At 41.5% G+C, this 16,837-nt stretch overlaps 1 protein-coding gene across 1 annotated transcript in view; it reads right to left on the reverse strand.

The window, feature by feature from the left end:
* LOC308150556 (uncharacterized protein) overlaps window positions 1-16,837 on the reverse strand; it is a gene marked incomplete at both ends in the record, with an annotated part of 119,042 nt that overhangs the window by 90,280 nt on the left and 11,925 nt on the right. Inside the window, 10 exons of the mRNA XM_080523374.1 lie at window positions 108-161; window positions 3,338-3,466; window positions 4,550-4,603; window positions 8,205-8,258; window positions 9,276-9,320; window positions 13,642-13,704; window positions 14,089-14,208; window positions 14,795-14,875; window positions 15,117-15,392; window positions 15,855-15,978. Of these exons, the coding sequence (XP_080379500.1) occupies window positions 108-161; window positions 3,338-3,466; window positions 4,550-4,603; window positions 8,205-8,258; window positions 9,276-9,320; window positions 13,642-13,704; window positions 14,089-14,208; window positions 14,795-14,875; window positions 15,117-15,392; window positions 15,855-15,978 (1,000 nt within the window). The remainder of the gene's footprint in view (window positions 1-107; window positions 162-3,337; window positions 3,467-4,549; window positions 4,604-8,204; window positions 8,259-9,275; window positions 9,321-13,641; window positions 13,705-14,088; window positions 14,209-14,794; window positions 14,876-15,116; window positions 15,393-15,854; window positions 15,979-16,837) is intronic.

Here is a 16,837-nt window from a genome sequence, read left to right on the forward strand (position 1 = left end):
AAAGTAGAGTTGTAACATTTGAGCATCAGGCATACAGCCCAATGTTCTCTCTCCATGTACAATTTGACATTTATTACCACATAGATAGATCATGCATTGCCACTCACCTGATCCCCCTTGGAGCCAATTGGGCCTGCAGTCCCTGGGTCACCTTTCAAACCCTTGAAACACATAGACAGAGTCAAGCAGAGTTTCTCTTCAATTCACATTACGGCACATGGCACATTCACATGGCAAAATCGGAATTGCGTACATCGCTTGCATCAGACACCTTTCACTACCACTGCAGGTGGCCATTTTGGACTGGACAGGAGATGGTGTCAATAGATAGGCCCTCTAAATCATGCAACAATATTATTTTGTGACAGACACACAATTATCAGATTAATCTGCCTCCCCCTGCCAATCCCTCAAACCCACACACCCACACACCCACACACACACACACACACACACACACACACACACACACACACACACACACACACACACGGTGGTGACCAGGATCCGGGTTGTCATCGCCTTTTGTATGAGGGATGGCGGCTAGGGGGTGTGATTGGATGAAGAAAGCTTGGAGCAAAGTCAGGCTTCTGGGTGGTGAAATGTGAAAGAGGAGGGACAGCTGAGATAAAAGCCTGTGAATAAATGGCCACACCGCTGATGAACTGAAGGAGCTCTGACACATATCGACAGGCTAAATTTACAGCAAGCCTTCTTAGGTGTGACACATTTGGGCCAGCAGCACCAACTCTTAGAAATAAGGTAGGGGTGGGTATACAGGAGAAGAGTGGGTGGCACAGTCTGTGAAATTGCTCAAAATATGTCATTTTTCTTAGTTAAGTGTGAGAGTGAAAAGGATAATAATACTTAATTATATCGTCTGAAGATGATTACCTCCGCTATATCACCTCAGTACTGTCCAAGAGATGTGACTAATTCACTCCTATGGAAAAACAGCTCCTCTGAAAACACTGTACTGGCCATTTCAAAGGGGTGACTAATTAGGAAGTCCTATTTCTCTAGATAGATATGTATGATTCGTTCTTTTTTTTCTTTGTTTACACAGTGGTGGTGCTCTATCATGCAGTTTAAATGCTATTGAATTTGAAATACATTTTTCATGAAAAATACTACTACTACTACTTCTACTACTACTACTACTACTACTACTACTACTACTACTACTACTACTACTACTACTGCTGCTACTGCTACTGTGTTTCTGATTTGAATTAAGTTGGTTTTAGATCTCTGTACTGTATGGCTTAAGTGTCATTGAAGTAAAAAGTAAATGAATAAATAATGAGCACAATCTCAGTTCAATTGAACGCACAGTTAAAGAGCTTAGACGTTTGACGAATATCCATTCTGAAAATAACTTTCCCATGATTGCCTAGACATAGTATAAGGACCTGTGCAATGATACTGTGTGGCAGTGTCATAGAGAACACTGGTTCAAGAATGTACACTGTATACCTTACTTGGCATAGGTAAGGATGCAAATGTGTGGTTAGACTGAATTCTTTATTCATATGGAAAATGTCATGTCTGTGGTACTGTACTATTGCATCTTTCCCTAGACATTACAAACCAAGCTGCTTTGTGATTTAATCCAATGATTGATTATCCCAGAAACGTGTGACCCTACTTGACAGTTTAGTCAAGTTTAATCACACAACAAAATGGTACAATAAAACAAAAGTTTTCTGATTTTCTATTACTGCATTATAACCTGGGATAATTCTACAGAAATGACTGCTGTCGTCAATATGATATTCACTCACAGGCAATTCTAGTCCCTAGATATGCCTCTTGCTATTGCAGATATTAGACATTTAGGGTATCCAAAAGTAGTTGACAGGTGTTTCTGGTTAGTTAGGCAAACAAATGCATTGGATGGCGCTACGTATTATATACAGTTATGCTATGCATTGGATGGCGTGCATTGCATTGGATAGCATAACTGTATATAATAAGTAGCGCCATCCAATGCATTTGGTTGCCTGACTAACCAGAAACACCTGTCAACTACTTTTGGATACCCTAAATGTCTAATATCTGCACTAGCAGTAAGTACATCCAGTACAGTAAAAAATGACCCCAAACCTACTAGAGCTAGCACTGCATCGGGAGTTTTTCTGGCCAAATCAGTCTTCAGATTTAAATCCAATTTAACATGCATTTCATTTCCTGATGATAAGATTAATTATTTGATTTCAATCCAAACTTTTGGAGTGTAGCGCTGAAAGAAGAAAAATGCTTCCCCGTCCCATTACTTAAGCAGGGCATATATATATATATATATATTTATTTATATATATATATTCTTATAATGAACATTGACTGCTTGCATGAATAAGAAGTAGTAGGTCGATATAAACACAAGAGTGCATTTTTTCATGGTTGACTGCTTCATTTGTTAATGTTCCTGGTAGAGGAACGTTCCCTAGCTGTGGGTCGATATTTACGATGCAGTTCATATCAATGATAAACTGATATGGCCGACTAGGCTTATAGTTATGCTAGAGAAGATGGGAACACTTGAACATGTGTTGACCGTATGCAAATTAGGATTTAAACATCCAACATAGTAAATCAAGGGATTGTACTAATCTCAGAACTGACTATAAGATATACTATCTAGAATGTCTCCCCTGATTCATGACATGTTTTACATTTATTTATTTGTATATGTTTTAGGGCATTTCTGTTTTTATTGGGATATGAGACAGTAAAGATTGACAGGAAGGATGGGTGAGGGATGACATGCAGGATAGGTCAATGGCTGGAATCTAACCAGTGACCCGATGATTACATGGTATGCACCTTAGTGAGCTACGCCACCCAGACGTCTCAATTCAAGACAATCATTTGATTTCAAGCTAACATAATCCTACAGTAAACAGGAAAGGTTCAGAAACAGAACATTGACAGAACATTTCTCTTTCTCTGTTTGTCTGTGGACCTCCAGCAGCAGTAGCAGCATCAGAGAGCAGTGCATCTGAAACTCGAAATTCCACTGCTGATTAAGTGGTCTCTGTGTAATTCAGCTACAGTAGAGAGCCTGACCCAGCTTACGGCCTGACGGGTGTGATAAGGAGACAATGCTGAGGTTAGGGTGGGGGCAACTTCTTTTAAATGATGTATGTTGTTGATCTTCAGAAAAAGGTCCCCTCGTTGCTGTTGGCAGCTTCTAATGACCTCTTTAGGGAGTGAGCGGACTTTTTTACTTCACTGTCCTGTCACCTCCCTGAGAGCAGCCAAGTTAAGATGCCGCACCTCTGCCTCTTGCTCAGGGACTGAGCTCCAGCCCACAGGCCCAGCCATACACGCTGACATGGATGGAGAGGGTGGGAGGAGGGGGGTTGGGGGGGTCGTCTTGGTACATCGTTAGCCTCTGCTCAGAGCTCTGGGCATTGCAGCAGGAATGGGAGGAGGTTGGGGGGTGTTTCTGAGGCTGACTCTCCTGCAGAACAGGGTCAGAACACTGTGGGGAGCTGTGTACTCTCGCCTGCTAATTACACACGCCACTGTGCCTCCTCACTCCTACAGCGACGAGACCACAACACAATCTGGCGTCTCCCCCAGTACAACACTACAGCAAGCGGATAAACAGAGCGAGAGAAGTAGGGATGTGTAAATGCAGCCTAATTATGTTTACGTACAGTATGCCTTTCTCTAACTAGAGTAGCTGCCGGTCACAGCCCCTCGCCTGACAAAATTAAATGCAGAGAGGAAAGAAATATTGTGTATATACTGTATGGCAAAGACACTATTTGCTATGAATCATACAGTTATAGTAAAGGTTTGTATTTTGTATTTATGTGGTGGGAACTGTTGATATGCTGAATGGCAGGCCTTCAAAGCTCCTTGGAACAAGATCCCGTGGAGTAACAGAGATATCTTGAGTGCCGGCCTACAAATGCCAGGGAGGTTACAGCAGGAAATGCTTTTTGTGACTTTCCATTTGCTCAGCGATTCACTGCCATGCCTGTTGTAAGACGCAAGTGTGATCACAGTGACAAAACATCTGAATTGACACCTGATCACTGTCAATCAACTGTAATTATCAGTAATAGAGTATACCTGAATGGAGGGGCTCCTTTTAAAACTCCCACACATAGAAAATACCACATTGCATGGGGCTGTCATTGTTTTTTCTTAGAACCCAGACACTTTTTCATGACACCTTACTCTACGACTGTACAACGTGTCACCATGTGTAACTTGTATTACCTTCAGGATAACATGCTGGAGACTCCCACAGTCCCATAAGTCTTGTATCAGAAAAGTGATACTAGCTCACATGCTCATACATAGAATTCTGTGTTCTCAGGTGTCTAGTTCAGCCTTAAATATAACATACTTGCTTTAAATAAAAAACGATGACCTAATATTAGACAGGACATGGAGGGGGCAGGTGAAGAATGTTCTTAAAACTAAATAGGCCAACCTAAATTAACATACATATTAATTCACAGCCTGGTTATGTGTATGTAATCAACAACACATTGAAATAAACAGTGAAGGATCAAAGATAGCACCTTACCATTAGTCCAGGTATTCCCCCAGGACCAGGCTCTCCAGTTGCTCCCTTTTCACCCTGAGATGAGAGTAATACAAAGGAAAGTCTTGCGGAAAAACACTAGAAAATGTTGTATAACATTGCTTACAGCGTACAATATCGTCCTTACTGCAATGCTAAAATTGCCTTACATGAACCAGAGCTGCTGCCAAATCCATCGCAGGCTGGAATTTATCCAGTTCAGATAATTATTTGAAATTCAGTTAGTGAATCAAAGAAAATCCAGAATGATATTTAATTCATTAATTGAACTAATGTCCTGAATTGATTAAAGTTGAAATGGAACAGACTGTGACTGTGATGGGAACCCCATGCTGACAAGACACTATGATATGCCAAGACACCATGCAAATCTCTGGCAATCACATTGCCAGCACACAGAGCACGATCCACCGTTAGACTCCGCAACGTGGATTTAGTCATTTTCTCCCCGAAATAGCCTTGCAAGAACCAGGGGCGACAACAGATTCAGGGCCAATCAATAAAAGATGACAGTCAACGTTATCTAGAATGTTACTCTTCTTCTCCTGGTTGAGGACCTTGAATGACAGTGGTCTGATTCCCTCAAGACATGTTCCAGATACCACCAATGGTCTCATAAAAGTGTCTGTCACTGGAATGCAATCAGTGATGCAGTCACCTGCCAAGCTCTCACACTGGAGACATTGGTCATGAGCATCACTGTGACAAATGACTGGTTCCGATGTAATCATATCTAGACACACCTCTATCCCCAAATCCACTCCTATAATCCATATCAATAACGATGAGACCTGGGAGTACTGCATCCGTTATTCTTCACTGTTCTCAGGCTGTAGCAAAGAAAGGTTGCCATTAGTGTTCTAGTTTTTCTAAAGATCCATTATACACAGTAAGTTAAATGAAATCCATTAATGCTCTCCCTCATGTGATATTCAACACTAGCTCTGCTGTACCGTAAACTCACTCTGTATACACAGATGTTTACAAAATGGATAAGGAGAACATCATTCATAGAAATGTCAATCTCAATTAAAGTCACCAGCCACTTCAACAATGGTTGTTGAGTGGTTTCTGTTTCTCTGTTTGTCTGTGGACCTCCAGCAGCAGTAGCAGCATCAGAGAGCAGTGTATCTCCATGGCCTGTGCCAGAAAGATAGATTTTCCTGGCAGTCATTGGCCTAACCAGAGGAAATGCTGATGAAAAAGGGCTCTTTCATTAAGCCATTTTAAACTGTCCATCTGCTCAGACGCTGGCTTTTTTGAAATACGCAATAATGAACAAACAAATACGCATTTGCAGCATAATTCAGCCTTTGGAGTGTTTCACAGTGAACCATCCATGACAGTTAGTATGTTGCCTGATAGTACCGTAGGCTCAAAGGCTTTTCGAGAGAGGCTTTATGATATATCTTATGATAGCAATCACAACATGGCCTTCACACAACACTATTTTAATTCAGTTTCAATCTGAGACAGATCAATCCACCTTCAAGATTGCCTTTTCAGCAAATAATAAAACGACACAATGTCTGTGTCTGTAGTGTCATGGTTGCATGTAAAAAAAAACTGATAGTGTGCGCTATTGTGTTTGGCTTGAGATGACAAAGAACAGAACCTCAGGCTATGAAATGATTGAGGTCTTTCAGGAACACAAGACATATGCTACATATTAATTTGATCCACTGCAAAGGGATTTCGCATGCTCGGATACCCTTGGATTAAAATGACAACCACTGGATGCAACTATCTCACTCACATTTAGCCTAAGGGCATCACATATGCCTACGATATACTTTTTTAAAAAACCTCTAACCATCGATTCCCTTGCAAAACCAGATTCCCATGATGCAATATGTGATAGGGGATGTTTGTATGTATAGGTGCAGGTCCTAACCACTACGGTACGTACCATCTCAGCATCAGTTCCCTTTGGACCTTCTGATCCAGGTTCCCCCTGCAATCACAAGGTTGAAAAATGAAACGCTGAAATGAAATGAAATTGGGCGCAGCTCTGAACGTGCCTTCGTTTTCAGACAAACGGACTGAACCTTTATCAAATCAAATCAAATCAAATTTTATTTGTATAGCGCATTTCTTACAAGATGCAACTCAATGCGCTTCACACAATGAACATTTTCAGTCAATCAGTTAATCAATCAATCAATACTGACAGAGCCGCGAGCAGGCAAAAGTAAAAACCTGTACACTATGTAGCCAGGAAAATTCCCTTGCAGCCCTCTACACATAGAGCGACTACTAGCCAGTTTGCCTACCAGCACCCAGCGGTGGGCCCCCACACCCCCCCCCCCGGGGAGCCCCCGCCGCCCCACACACCCAGCCCGCCCCACCACCAGCACAGTTAGTGTGTAACCCCAAACCTAATTCTAAATCACTTGTATAGAAAATCGAAACAATTTCAGACACCGTTAGGGGTAGAGTGCTGCCAAAGACTTAAAGGTTCCAGACTGACTTCTTCAAGAAATCAACAAACTCAAATTATTTTATATGTGTTCATGATCTTCACTTGCCCCATTTGAAAACGAATGGGAGACTGGATCCTTTGTCAATCCTTCCTAGCCCTGCAATAAACCTTCCTTCCTAGCCATCATGCATTATACAGCTGAGAGGTTGTATGAGGAGAGGATGTAGCCTAGTGCTCGGGAGTTACAGCGCAGCACTGTATACGTCCTGCCTCTATAGCTCACACAGAGCTCATCTGGATTGAGCGTCGCAATGAACACTTGCACTACACTTCCGCAGTGACACAACATGTCAGGGACCAAGCTATCCCCCCACCCACCCACCCACACCCACCTACTTATTATTGGCCACATTTTACTATGGCACCTGGTTTAACCCAATCACTCCAAGAGTAAACCCATCAAACGATTATGAAGTCAGCTTTGTGCTCCATTAAACACCATGTATTTCACTGATAGATCACAAACAAGCCACCACCCCCCATCCAAACACTAGAAACATCCCAGTTGGTTTAGTGGCCCAGTTGTTTGCAAAATAACAGCATCCTCATACACACACTCATACACACACTCATACACACACTCATACACTGTGCAAAAAAACGTAGTTTATTGCTGACTTTCGGTCATAGACCTTCTTCAGGCATAAAGCAGACAAGTGAATGCAGTGGGTTTTAAGGGTTCAAACAACATCACTTGATTTAGCCAATGCACAACACCTGTGTCAAAAATGTCACTTAGTGATTAAGCATCAAGGGAATTGTAGTCTTAGATTTAGTGGCCCAGTTGTTAAAATCATTACAGTAATATGGCATCTACAGTCTCCTGAAGTCAACAGGCTGATAGGGCCCGAGCATCAAGCTCTATTCAGGGATGCAAGGGCAGCCTTTTTATTAGTCTTTAAAATATTGTTGAGGGGTGTGGTGGTAGCTATGGTTATGCTTTTCCATAAACAGCGGGTGATGCGATGAAAGTTAGCTACGGCAATTCATCGAGTGAGACACTCCAAATGTACCTAAGAATAATATAGAATATATTTAGAAATGGGCTTTTGAAGCTACATGCACGGAACATACATACAACAAACAGAATGAATAAGATGTGTATGATCACAATATAATTAGATTAGTGTAGTGGGACAATCCTGGACGACTCACCTTCTGTCCAGGAGTACCATCCAGTCCAGGGAAGCCTGAGGTACCGTGGTCCCCCTGGGGAAAAATAGAATAACTAGAATAATCCACTCAAAAGAATACTCACAAGCAGACAGGCAGGCGGGCGGGCGCGCACACTCACACACACACACACACACACACACACACACACACACACACAAACACACTATAAGCCCTGCAGTTGCTGCTAAGTATGGCCTAAAGACGCCTCTAAAATAGGAATACGGCACTGGCGGGGTAATTCAGTCGAGATGGAAACACTACAATGGGCACACCACCATCAATCTCAATATTAATGTTATGGCAACCAATATAGACTTTGCATGTGTAGTGTTGTGGAACGCTGTACAGTGTACAGCTTTAGCCGAATGCTGAACCTCATCAAGGAGAGCAAATGTGGGGTGGGCTGCGCCATTTAAGTGTTATGTCATTAAACTGTATCGAGTTTCACGGACTAATATGTCTCTGCTCAGCGAGCTTAACATCCTCTATGGAAATATGTCCAGGATTAACACTTCCTCCACATGCAGTAATGAATATATTTATTGGTGAAGTGTGACTTGCAAACAATCTTTCATCTGTTGTTGAGAAAATCCCCTGGATAGGAGTAGAAATATTGTGTCTGATTTAGCGTGTGGACCCTTCTCTTCTCCTCAGAGGTAAACCTAATGGATGCCATCTTCTAAGATCATCGATTTTTACCCCTGGCGACAATGCAATCATCCCACTTTGCCCTTGTCTTTAGCAGGATACACTCACATTCACTCATGCTTCATAAATGTAGACATTTTGCACAGGGTGTGAATTCAAATGAACTAAAACTCTTTTATTTTGTCTGTGTGTCTACTATAGTTAATGTGATGAAAGTATTTTCCAGTGAGCAGAACTCACTCAATGTTCTGAAGTTTCTCTACTCTTGTAAGGAGTGAGGACCCTCGAAGTGGATTTAGGGGCACTGATGCTTCAAAGTACTAGCTGACAGGGCACTTGTTCAATGAGATTGAGCCATGGTCAAACAGTTAAAGGAGATATATACTTCCATAGTAATCGTACCTTCTGGCCCGAGTTTCCTGGGATCCCGTCCTCACCAGTCTCACCCTGAAAAAACACATTGGTCTGTTAGTGAATGGTCTGTCATTGATACATTAGTCAGTGGTTAGTGAATGGTCTGTCATTGATACATTAGTCAGTGCTTAGTGAATGGTCTGTCATTGATACATTAGTCAGTGGTTAGTGAATGGTCTGTCATTGATACATTAGTCAGTGGTTAGTGAATGGTCTGTCATTGACACATTATTCAGTGGTTAGTGAATGGTCTGTCATTGATACATTAGTCAGTGGTTAGTGAATGGTCTGTCATTGATACATTAGTCAGTGCTTAGTGAATGGTCTGTCATTGATACATTAGTCAGTGCTTAGTGAATGGTCTGTCATTGATACATTAGTCAGTGGTTAGTGAATGGTCTGTCATTGATACATTAGTCAGTGGTTAGTGAATGGTCTGTCATTGACACATTAGTCAGTGGTTGGTGAATGGTCTGTCATTGATACATTAGTCAGTGCTTAGTGAATGGTCTGTCATTGATACATTAGTCAGTGGTTAGTGAATGGTCTGTCATTGATACATTAGTCAGTGGTTAGTGAATGGTCTGTCATTGACACATTAGTCAGTGCTTAGTGAATGGTCTGTCATTGACACATTAGTCAGTGGTTAGTGAATGGTCTGTCATTGATACATTAGTCAGTGCTTAGTGAATGATCTGTCATTGATACATTAGTCAGTGGCTTTAAGGTGGCCTGTTCACTGAGCAGACACCCATCCTGCTCTTACAGCTGTTCCTGGCTACTTTTTAACACAGTAGCCCAGCAGCTGCAGTGGTGGATAATATTACCCGATAATTGGAAGGCTACATGTCCAAGATATGTAGTATCCTTGTTTGACGAGCTTGACAGTATTAGGGCCTTGTTCAGCGAGGGGAAACAACATGCTGCTGCTACTTAGCGTTTGAGTGCACACAATGGGCATGCTCAGATTCCACAGCCTGTCTGGTACCTTGCAGAGCCTTTTTCTGTTTTTAAGAACAAGCTCAAATTGGCATCAAAACAGAATTAAAAAGAAACTAGCTCAACAACAGGGTAAGTAATGGCATCAGACCTTAGACAAAAATATCAGACAAAAACGAACAAACTTACACGGCATGTCATGTCACACCTGACAGCAATTAGCTAATTACAGGACTTCCTGCAAGACAGTATATTGATGAACTAATAAGGCGTATTTATTCCAGATCACACTCATGTTCCTTATATTACTGTTATTACCATTTCAATGACAGAGAGTTGTTATAATGAACGTTAGATAAGATGTGCTGCCACTGATGTATCAGCCCATTGATCTACAGAGCCATGATTCTTTAGTGCTATTCATGAAGTATAGGACCAACCCTCCCTAAACCAAGTGTCATCAAAAGTTAACTGTAAACTGTCCTGAATGAGATTGTTGAAATGATCCACTTTGGAGGTGCATTGGGAGTAAATTGAATTAGACAGAAAATGCAAGTAGACAGGGCAGAGGAAATCTGTAATGGCAAAAAAAAAAAAACTAATTATGGGTATTGTGAAAAAAGATATAGATTTTTTTTGTTACCTCCTAGATTCAACTACATCCAGGAGCTATAAGTCAGCTAATACTGAGGTTTATGTGCAAGGCTGTAGAAAATGAATTTCCTTTCAAGTAATCTGCATTCTTATAACCCACTACTTATCTGTTTAATTTCCTGAAGGACCCCCGGATTAATCACATCTGTTTAATCCCTGCGTTCTGAATTAGGATCCTCCGTGCAACTCTGACTGTTGGGTAATACTGTCTCTAGAAGTAACACAGCCATAGTAATCCCCCACTTTCTCCAAAAGCTTCCCATGTAGGTCATAACAATTAACCCAGAGTACTCATTATGGCTGAGTATAAATGCTCCAAACTGCATAGAACCATTTATGTTAATTTCCACAAAGGTACCGGTATGCCAAATTGTCTTTATTATTCATTCACTTTCATACCACACATCTTACCCTTAAAGCAATGCTATACACCTGACAGAGCCTATTGTAGTTTAATAGCCATTCTTAGCAAAGGAAGTCCCAAAGGGATTTAAACATGAGAGTGAATTAAATATGCATTTATTGAAGTCTAGAGCTGCCATAATTTAGTGCCACTTTCTTGTACAATCCTATCAAGATGGGGGAAAAGGAAATACACCTTTGAACGAGAGCATGGCATGTGTTTGATATACAGTTGGCTTACATTCCTGTTATTTTAATGCCTTTCTTGCGAGAAGAGAGATTCTTGCCAAAGAGAATGTCTTTATCCATGTTTTCCTGCTTCTAAGAAATATAGGTCAGCATGCTCTTTCAAATACTAAGAATGGGCATCAAAGTTTTATAAAAGTTAAGAGACAACAAAGACTTACAAAGAAGTGCAAATCATGAACACACATTGTACAAGTAAATATTGAGTTATCAGATTATATTTTTTCTGTCTGATATTTTTATCCAAAACTGCCCTAACCGTGGCCTCAGAATCACAAGGCCATAGCCTGCTCTTTGTTTGTTTCTCCTCCACTAGATCTTGAACACGTCTATCACCACTGTCAATACTCTCTCAGACAGTAAATATTGTTAATAGATGTGCACAATTATGCATGCAGAGGGCCAAATTATGTTAATTGGGCTGTGAAGTGTGTTATAATTGGTCCTTAAAATGATCTCTAATGGACTTAACTCTCATGTTGTTGTCGCAGGGAGTAGGGGTGGGGGGGGACTGTTGATTAATGAGCTACTCCTTCTTGACATGACAGCAGTCAGAGGGTAAGAATGCACAGGACAATGTTACAGTTCACAAAGGGGGGGTCGGTGTGTATTACAAGTACTATGACAACCTTTTGCCCTGTAATCCTTGTGCAAATTCTGATTTAATTCTCTGCTGAGCACTGAACTTAAACCCGCCAATACCCCTGGGGAGCCTGGACTTATTCTGGGATGTCAAACATTCCTATTGTGAATTCACAAACATTACTAGTGGGCCACAGAATAATGTCCTCAATTTTACTTTGTTGATTTTAATGTTTTGATATGTGGTTTTAAACTGTCTTGTAAGGTGTCCTTGAGAGCCTTGAAAGGCGCCCATAAATAAAATGTATTATTATTAATAATGCAAACTACAATTAATCTTAACCCTAACCCTCATTAAACCATCTTCATAGTGCATATAGTACATACCGGTAGATAGATTATAGACTATACACAATACTGAAGTTACATGCCAATACACTGTAGGTTGTCTGCTTACCAATACAACACAATAATGATTTAAACTGAACATAATGCTTTTGTCTACTGTAACAGCCTTAAAAAGGAACACCATTGGATTTAGCAGGAATTATATCCAATTAGCACTGCTCGAACAAGGGGCAGACAAATTGATTCCATTCGCTTTCATGTTATATTTTAAACCTCTAATCTAATTCCAGGTCTTCACATTCAACAACTGTCCAATCACTGGCCTGAATATCGAAGTTGAGGAAGTCTGTTTTCTAGCTGTCTGCACTGGCAGGGGTAAATTAACTATTAGATTAACTAGATTAAATTGATGATTAGAAGGGTTTGCCCCTGAACAAACATTCTCATACTCTAAACACCAGGTAGTATACAGGTGGGATGATGATGATGGTTATGGTTATGATGATGAAGATTATGATGAAAAGTCAGGCTTCAGTTTCATAAGTGCAAAGGGCCAATTTCTCCTTTTGAGCATTTTATAGGATTATAAAAATGGATTAATGGACTGCTGTTATGGCTCGGAATGGATTAATAAATTAAGGTGTTTTCTTTAGCGCTTGTGACTATAACAACAAGCTCACTGCCACCTATACGCCAGCAACATACTAAGTATGTGGACAGCTACAGAAATAAACCAATTCCCAATTCCTATTGGTTGGCCATACAGGTATAATGATTTAATGCCTAGATGTAGCTGTTTCAGCTTCACAGAATTCCTGAGCTGTTTTCCCAAGAACAAAACAAAAATGCAACAGTAGCCCTGAGAAATGTTTTCATTTCAAGACCCTCACCATGGTAATTAGGCCATTGACCTCAAAGGCCATCTGGTCTTAATAGGCGTATCACCACCTGTTCATCCTAATGAATTCCACTCATTCCCAAACCAGTGGCTGTTCACCCACAATGAGGCAACCCAAGAAATATTCAGCTGTAACACACCAATTCTGTCTATAGTGTGTTCTGCACCCAGACATTGTAGCTAGCAGCACAAATAAGTACAATACCAATGTGCATCAACCTTTATCTGTCACTTATGTTACCGATACAGTATAGGTATTTGATGGTAAAATCCCCAACGTCTAACCTTGTCTCCTCCATCCCCCTTTTGTCCAGGAAGTCCTGCCAAACCCGGTAGACCTGGATCCCCCTACACAGAGAAGAAAAAAAAAATGTTCAAAAACAAAACCATATAATTTAGCTCATGATCAAATTGATTCATGTTGTAATCCACACATTACTTTCCCGGACAGATGAAAGTCAGCAAGACATCCCTGCTTCAATAGAAATTATTGAAGTGCATGTCTCCCACCAAGCACCCTCTTAAGTGTACCAAATTACTGCTAATAAGCTTTTATTCCTGCCTTTGGTTGGTGTCCAAGGAAACTCATTGGCCTAAATGTGCTTTAATTTGCTATTTATCTGCTGTGGAGCTTTGGTGGGTGATGGATTTAGAGTAGTACACTACCGGTTTCATTAAAACGCACAGCGCACTCCCTCCCATTAGAGCCTAATTGCTGTGGACTGATTGTACCTTCTCGGCTGAACACTGACATCTGTCACTGGGCTGCTGGGCCGGCTGGGAGAGCATCCGGGGGAGCTGGGCTGTGACCAGGGGAGGGGGAGTCCCATCAGAGCCCACCTTCGGCTTACACTGGATCAATACACCCATTTCATGAATTAGACACATTCTCTCTTACGCGCTGACTGATAAAAGTTGATACAGAATGTACATGTAATTCGGGAATAATGTGAAATGTAATAACGGTGTGTGTGTGTGTGCCATTATTGTAATCATAATCAGTTCATGTTTGACCAGATGAACTGTTTTAGTGGAATGCAACTTGGAGGCTGTCCCAGGAGAGGGACAGAAGAGGACAATTCCTACTCAAGGTTGTGAATTCCGATACGCCATTTTCTACAACATCCACACAATCAGAGTAACTAAACACTGAGATGATATGGATATGAACACATAACTGTCAGAGGTCAAAGGTGACCTCTCTCCTTAAATACTGTACACTACTCCTCCATTGATCAGAAGGAATGTGAGATGATAGAGCATCCCCCTCTACTGTATGTCTGTGTATATCTTAGGATGGATGGAGAAAAAAAACAGGATACAGAACAAAAGTCTTTAAAAACCACAATCTGTCCCTCCTTCCAACCGAAAACCTGTTAGTTATTAAAAAACATAATCTAATTCTGTTCCAATGATGTAAAACAGAAGTTTATCTTACCGTAGAGCCTGGTAACTCACAGCAACTTTCCATCTCAGCCAAATAAGGGTCACAGTAGATTAGAATTTGTTGCAGTTCGATCTGCAGAGAAAAGCTTTTGTTAGATACATTATCATGACTCAGCAAAGAAGCGGATTACATTTCAAAGAAGCTAATGCAAACCGTGCTCCCAGGGTCAAAACCATTAGGAGTCAGACAACACACGCTGCATCACAGTGCATCACATTGCATTAGCATTCCCTGGGGCCATTGTGGCAATATGTATTGTTTTCTAAAACAGAATTGTTATTTTCACTGACACAAAGCAACCCTTTAAACGTACATCTACTGGCCGCCCATCCTCCACCCGTGTGGTGATTACTGTGCGCCCACTGGGGTCAATGGCATCCTTTTCATCAGTCAGCCTCCTCTCAATCAGCTTACAATCCATGTAGATGGACACAATGCTGGTCTGAACACCGACACTCAGTTTGTGCCACTGGCGGTCAAACAGGGCATGCAAGTCACGACTCTTGAACGTGTAGTGGAGGGTGTTCTTCAGCAGGCCTTGGGCTGAGAACTCCACCACCCTCTTGGCACCGTCAATTACAATAGACACCTGCGAATGGAGAGGATATTGAGGTAAATGACTGTTCATCACTAGCTCTGTGTCACACATCATTATATTGTCTACCATATTGTTTTCAAGACCAGGAATCATCCACTGACACCACACATGCCGCATTAGTCACAGTGTGAAATCCAACACCCAAACCAGTGTGAAATCCAACACCCGAACCAGTATGAATTCCAGCAGTGTTCCCCTTTCCACACAACATTATCTCAAGGAGGGGTAGTGGTGGTCTAGTGGATAGTGAGTTGGACTTGTGATCAGAAGGTTGTGAGTTCAGATCCCGCCTGAAACCACACCACTACTAGTGTGCCCTTGAGTAAGGCACTTAGCCCTCAGTTACTCCAGGGGGAATGTCCCTGTAATTTTGTAATTGTAAGTCGCTTTGGATTAAAAGCGTCTGCTAAATGTCAAAATTAAAATTTATTAAATCAAGGTCTCTCTACCTACCTGGGTTTCTCCAGATTGGTCGAATATCTGCCAAAGATACCATCGGTCTTTCTTGGTGGTTTTCCTCAGCCGAAAGGTGGCAACAAGAGAGTATTCACCTGACAGCCCGTTGGGAAATACCAATCTGAAGAAGAAGAAACAACATTCAGTGGCTTAATTAAGTAGCTGGACATCAGCAAACTTGCAGTGTGTCATACAGTAAAACCTGAAAACTATGGACGTGATAGTGAAAGTATTTTACAACTCTCAGTGTTTTTTCTACACTGAATATCTTTTATAGCCGTATCCCTGAACGGTAAGTTGTCCAATCAATTAAAAAATAATGTTTCCTTGCTCTTCCTGCCGTAACATAAAAGCTCACATAAAAAGCTTTGATTTACTACCAAACATGATTCATCTAGCTTGAGTAAATTCAACTAGCTTCAGTAAAGAAAAAGGTTACAAATGTAACCCAGGCTCTCTAAAGAAGATGAGGGAGACCCCTTACTATGGGACTTGCACTCTTGTGTACCTTTTGCTGAAGACCCCTATTCAATCACGCCTGGTATTGGCCGGTGATGACTACAAGTGATAGTCCTACCGTTCCAATAACGGGATGCTGCAAGTACGCCACTTCATGCAATCATCTAGAATTGTAAGCCTCGACAATGGCCCCCACAATCCAATGGGAGAGGCACTAGGTAACGCGCAGCACGTGCACTGGACAGAGGGTGTTCAAACTCTCCTGTCCCGAGATGGAAAGGGAGCACGTGAGTGGTCCTGAGGGACAGGAGGTGTTGCAAAGAGCATGTTCCTTGTTCGCAGGAAGTGACTTACACCACTGTGGATGTATTGTTCTTTCTGAATATGATGTCCCTGGCCTGCAGGAATGGGAAAAAGTACTTAAGGGCTAGATACATTGTAGACCTTATGTGGACCGCTAGAATACAATCGACCAAAGGCCCGTAACCGAGTGCCATCCGTTCAGTTACCCCATGGGTGAG

This window comes from Nansenia antarctica (assembly GCF_963989245.1).
Source record: "Nansenia antarctica genome assembly, chromosome: 1".
NCBI classification, from domain to species: domain Eukaryota; kingdom Metazoa; phylum Chordata; class Actinopteri; order Argentiniformes; family Microstomatidae; genus Nansenia; species Nansenia antarctica.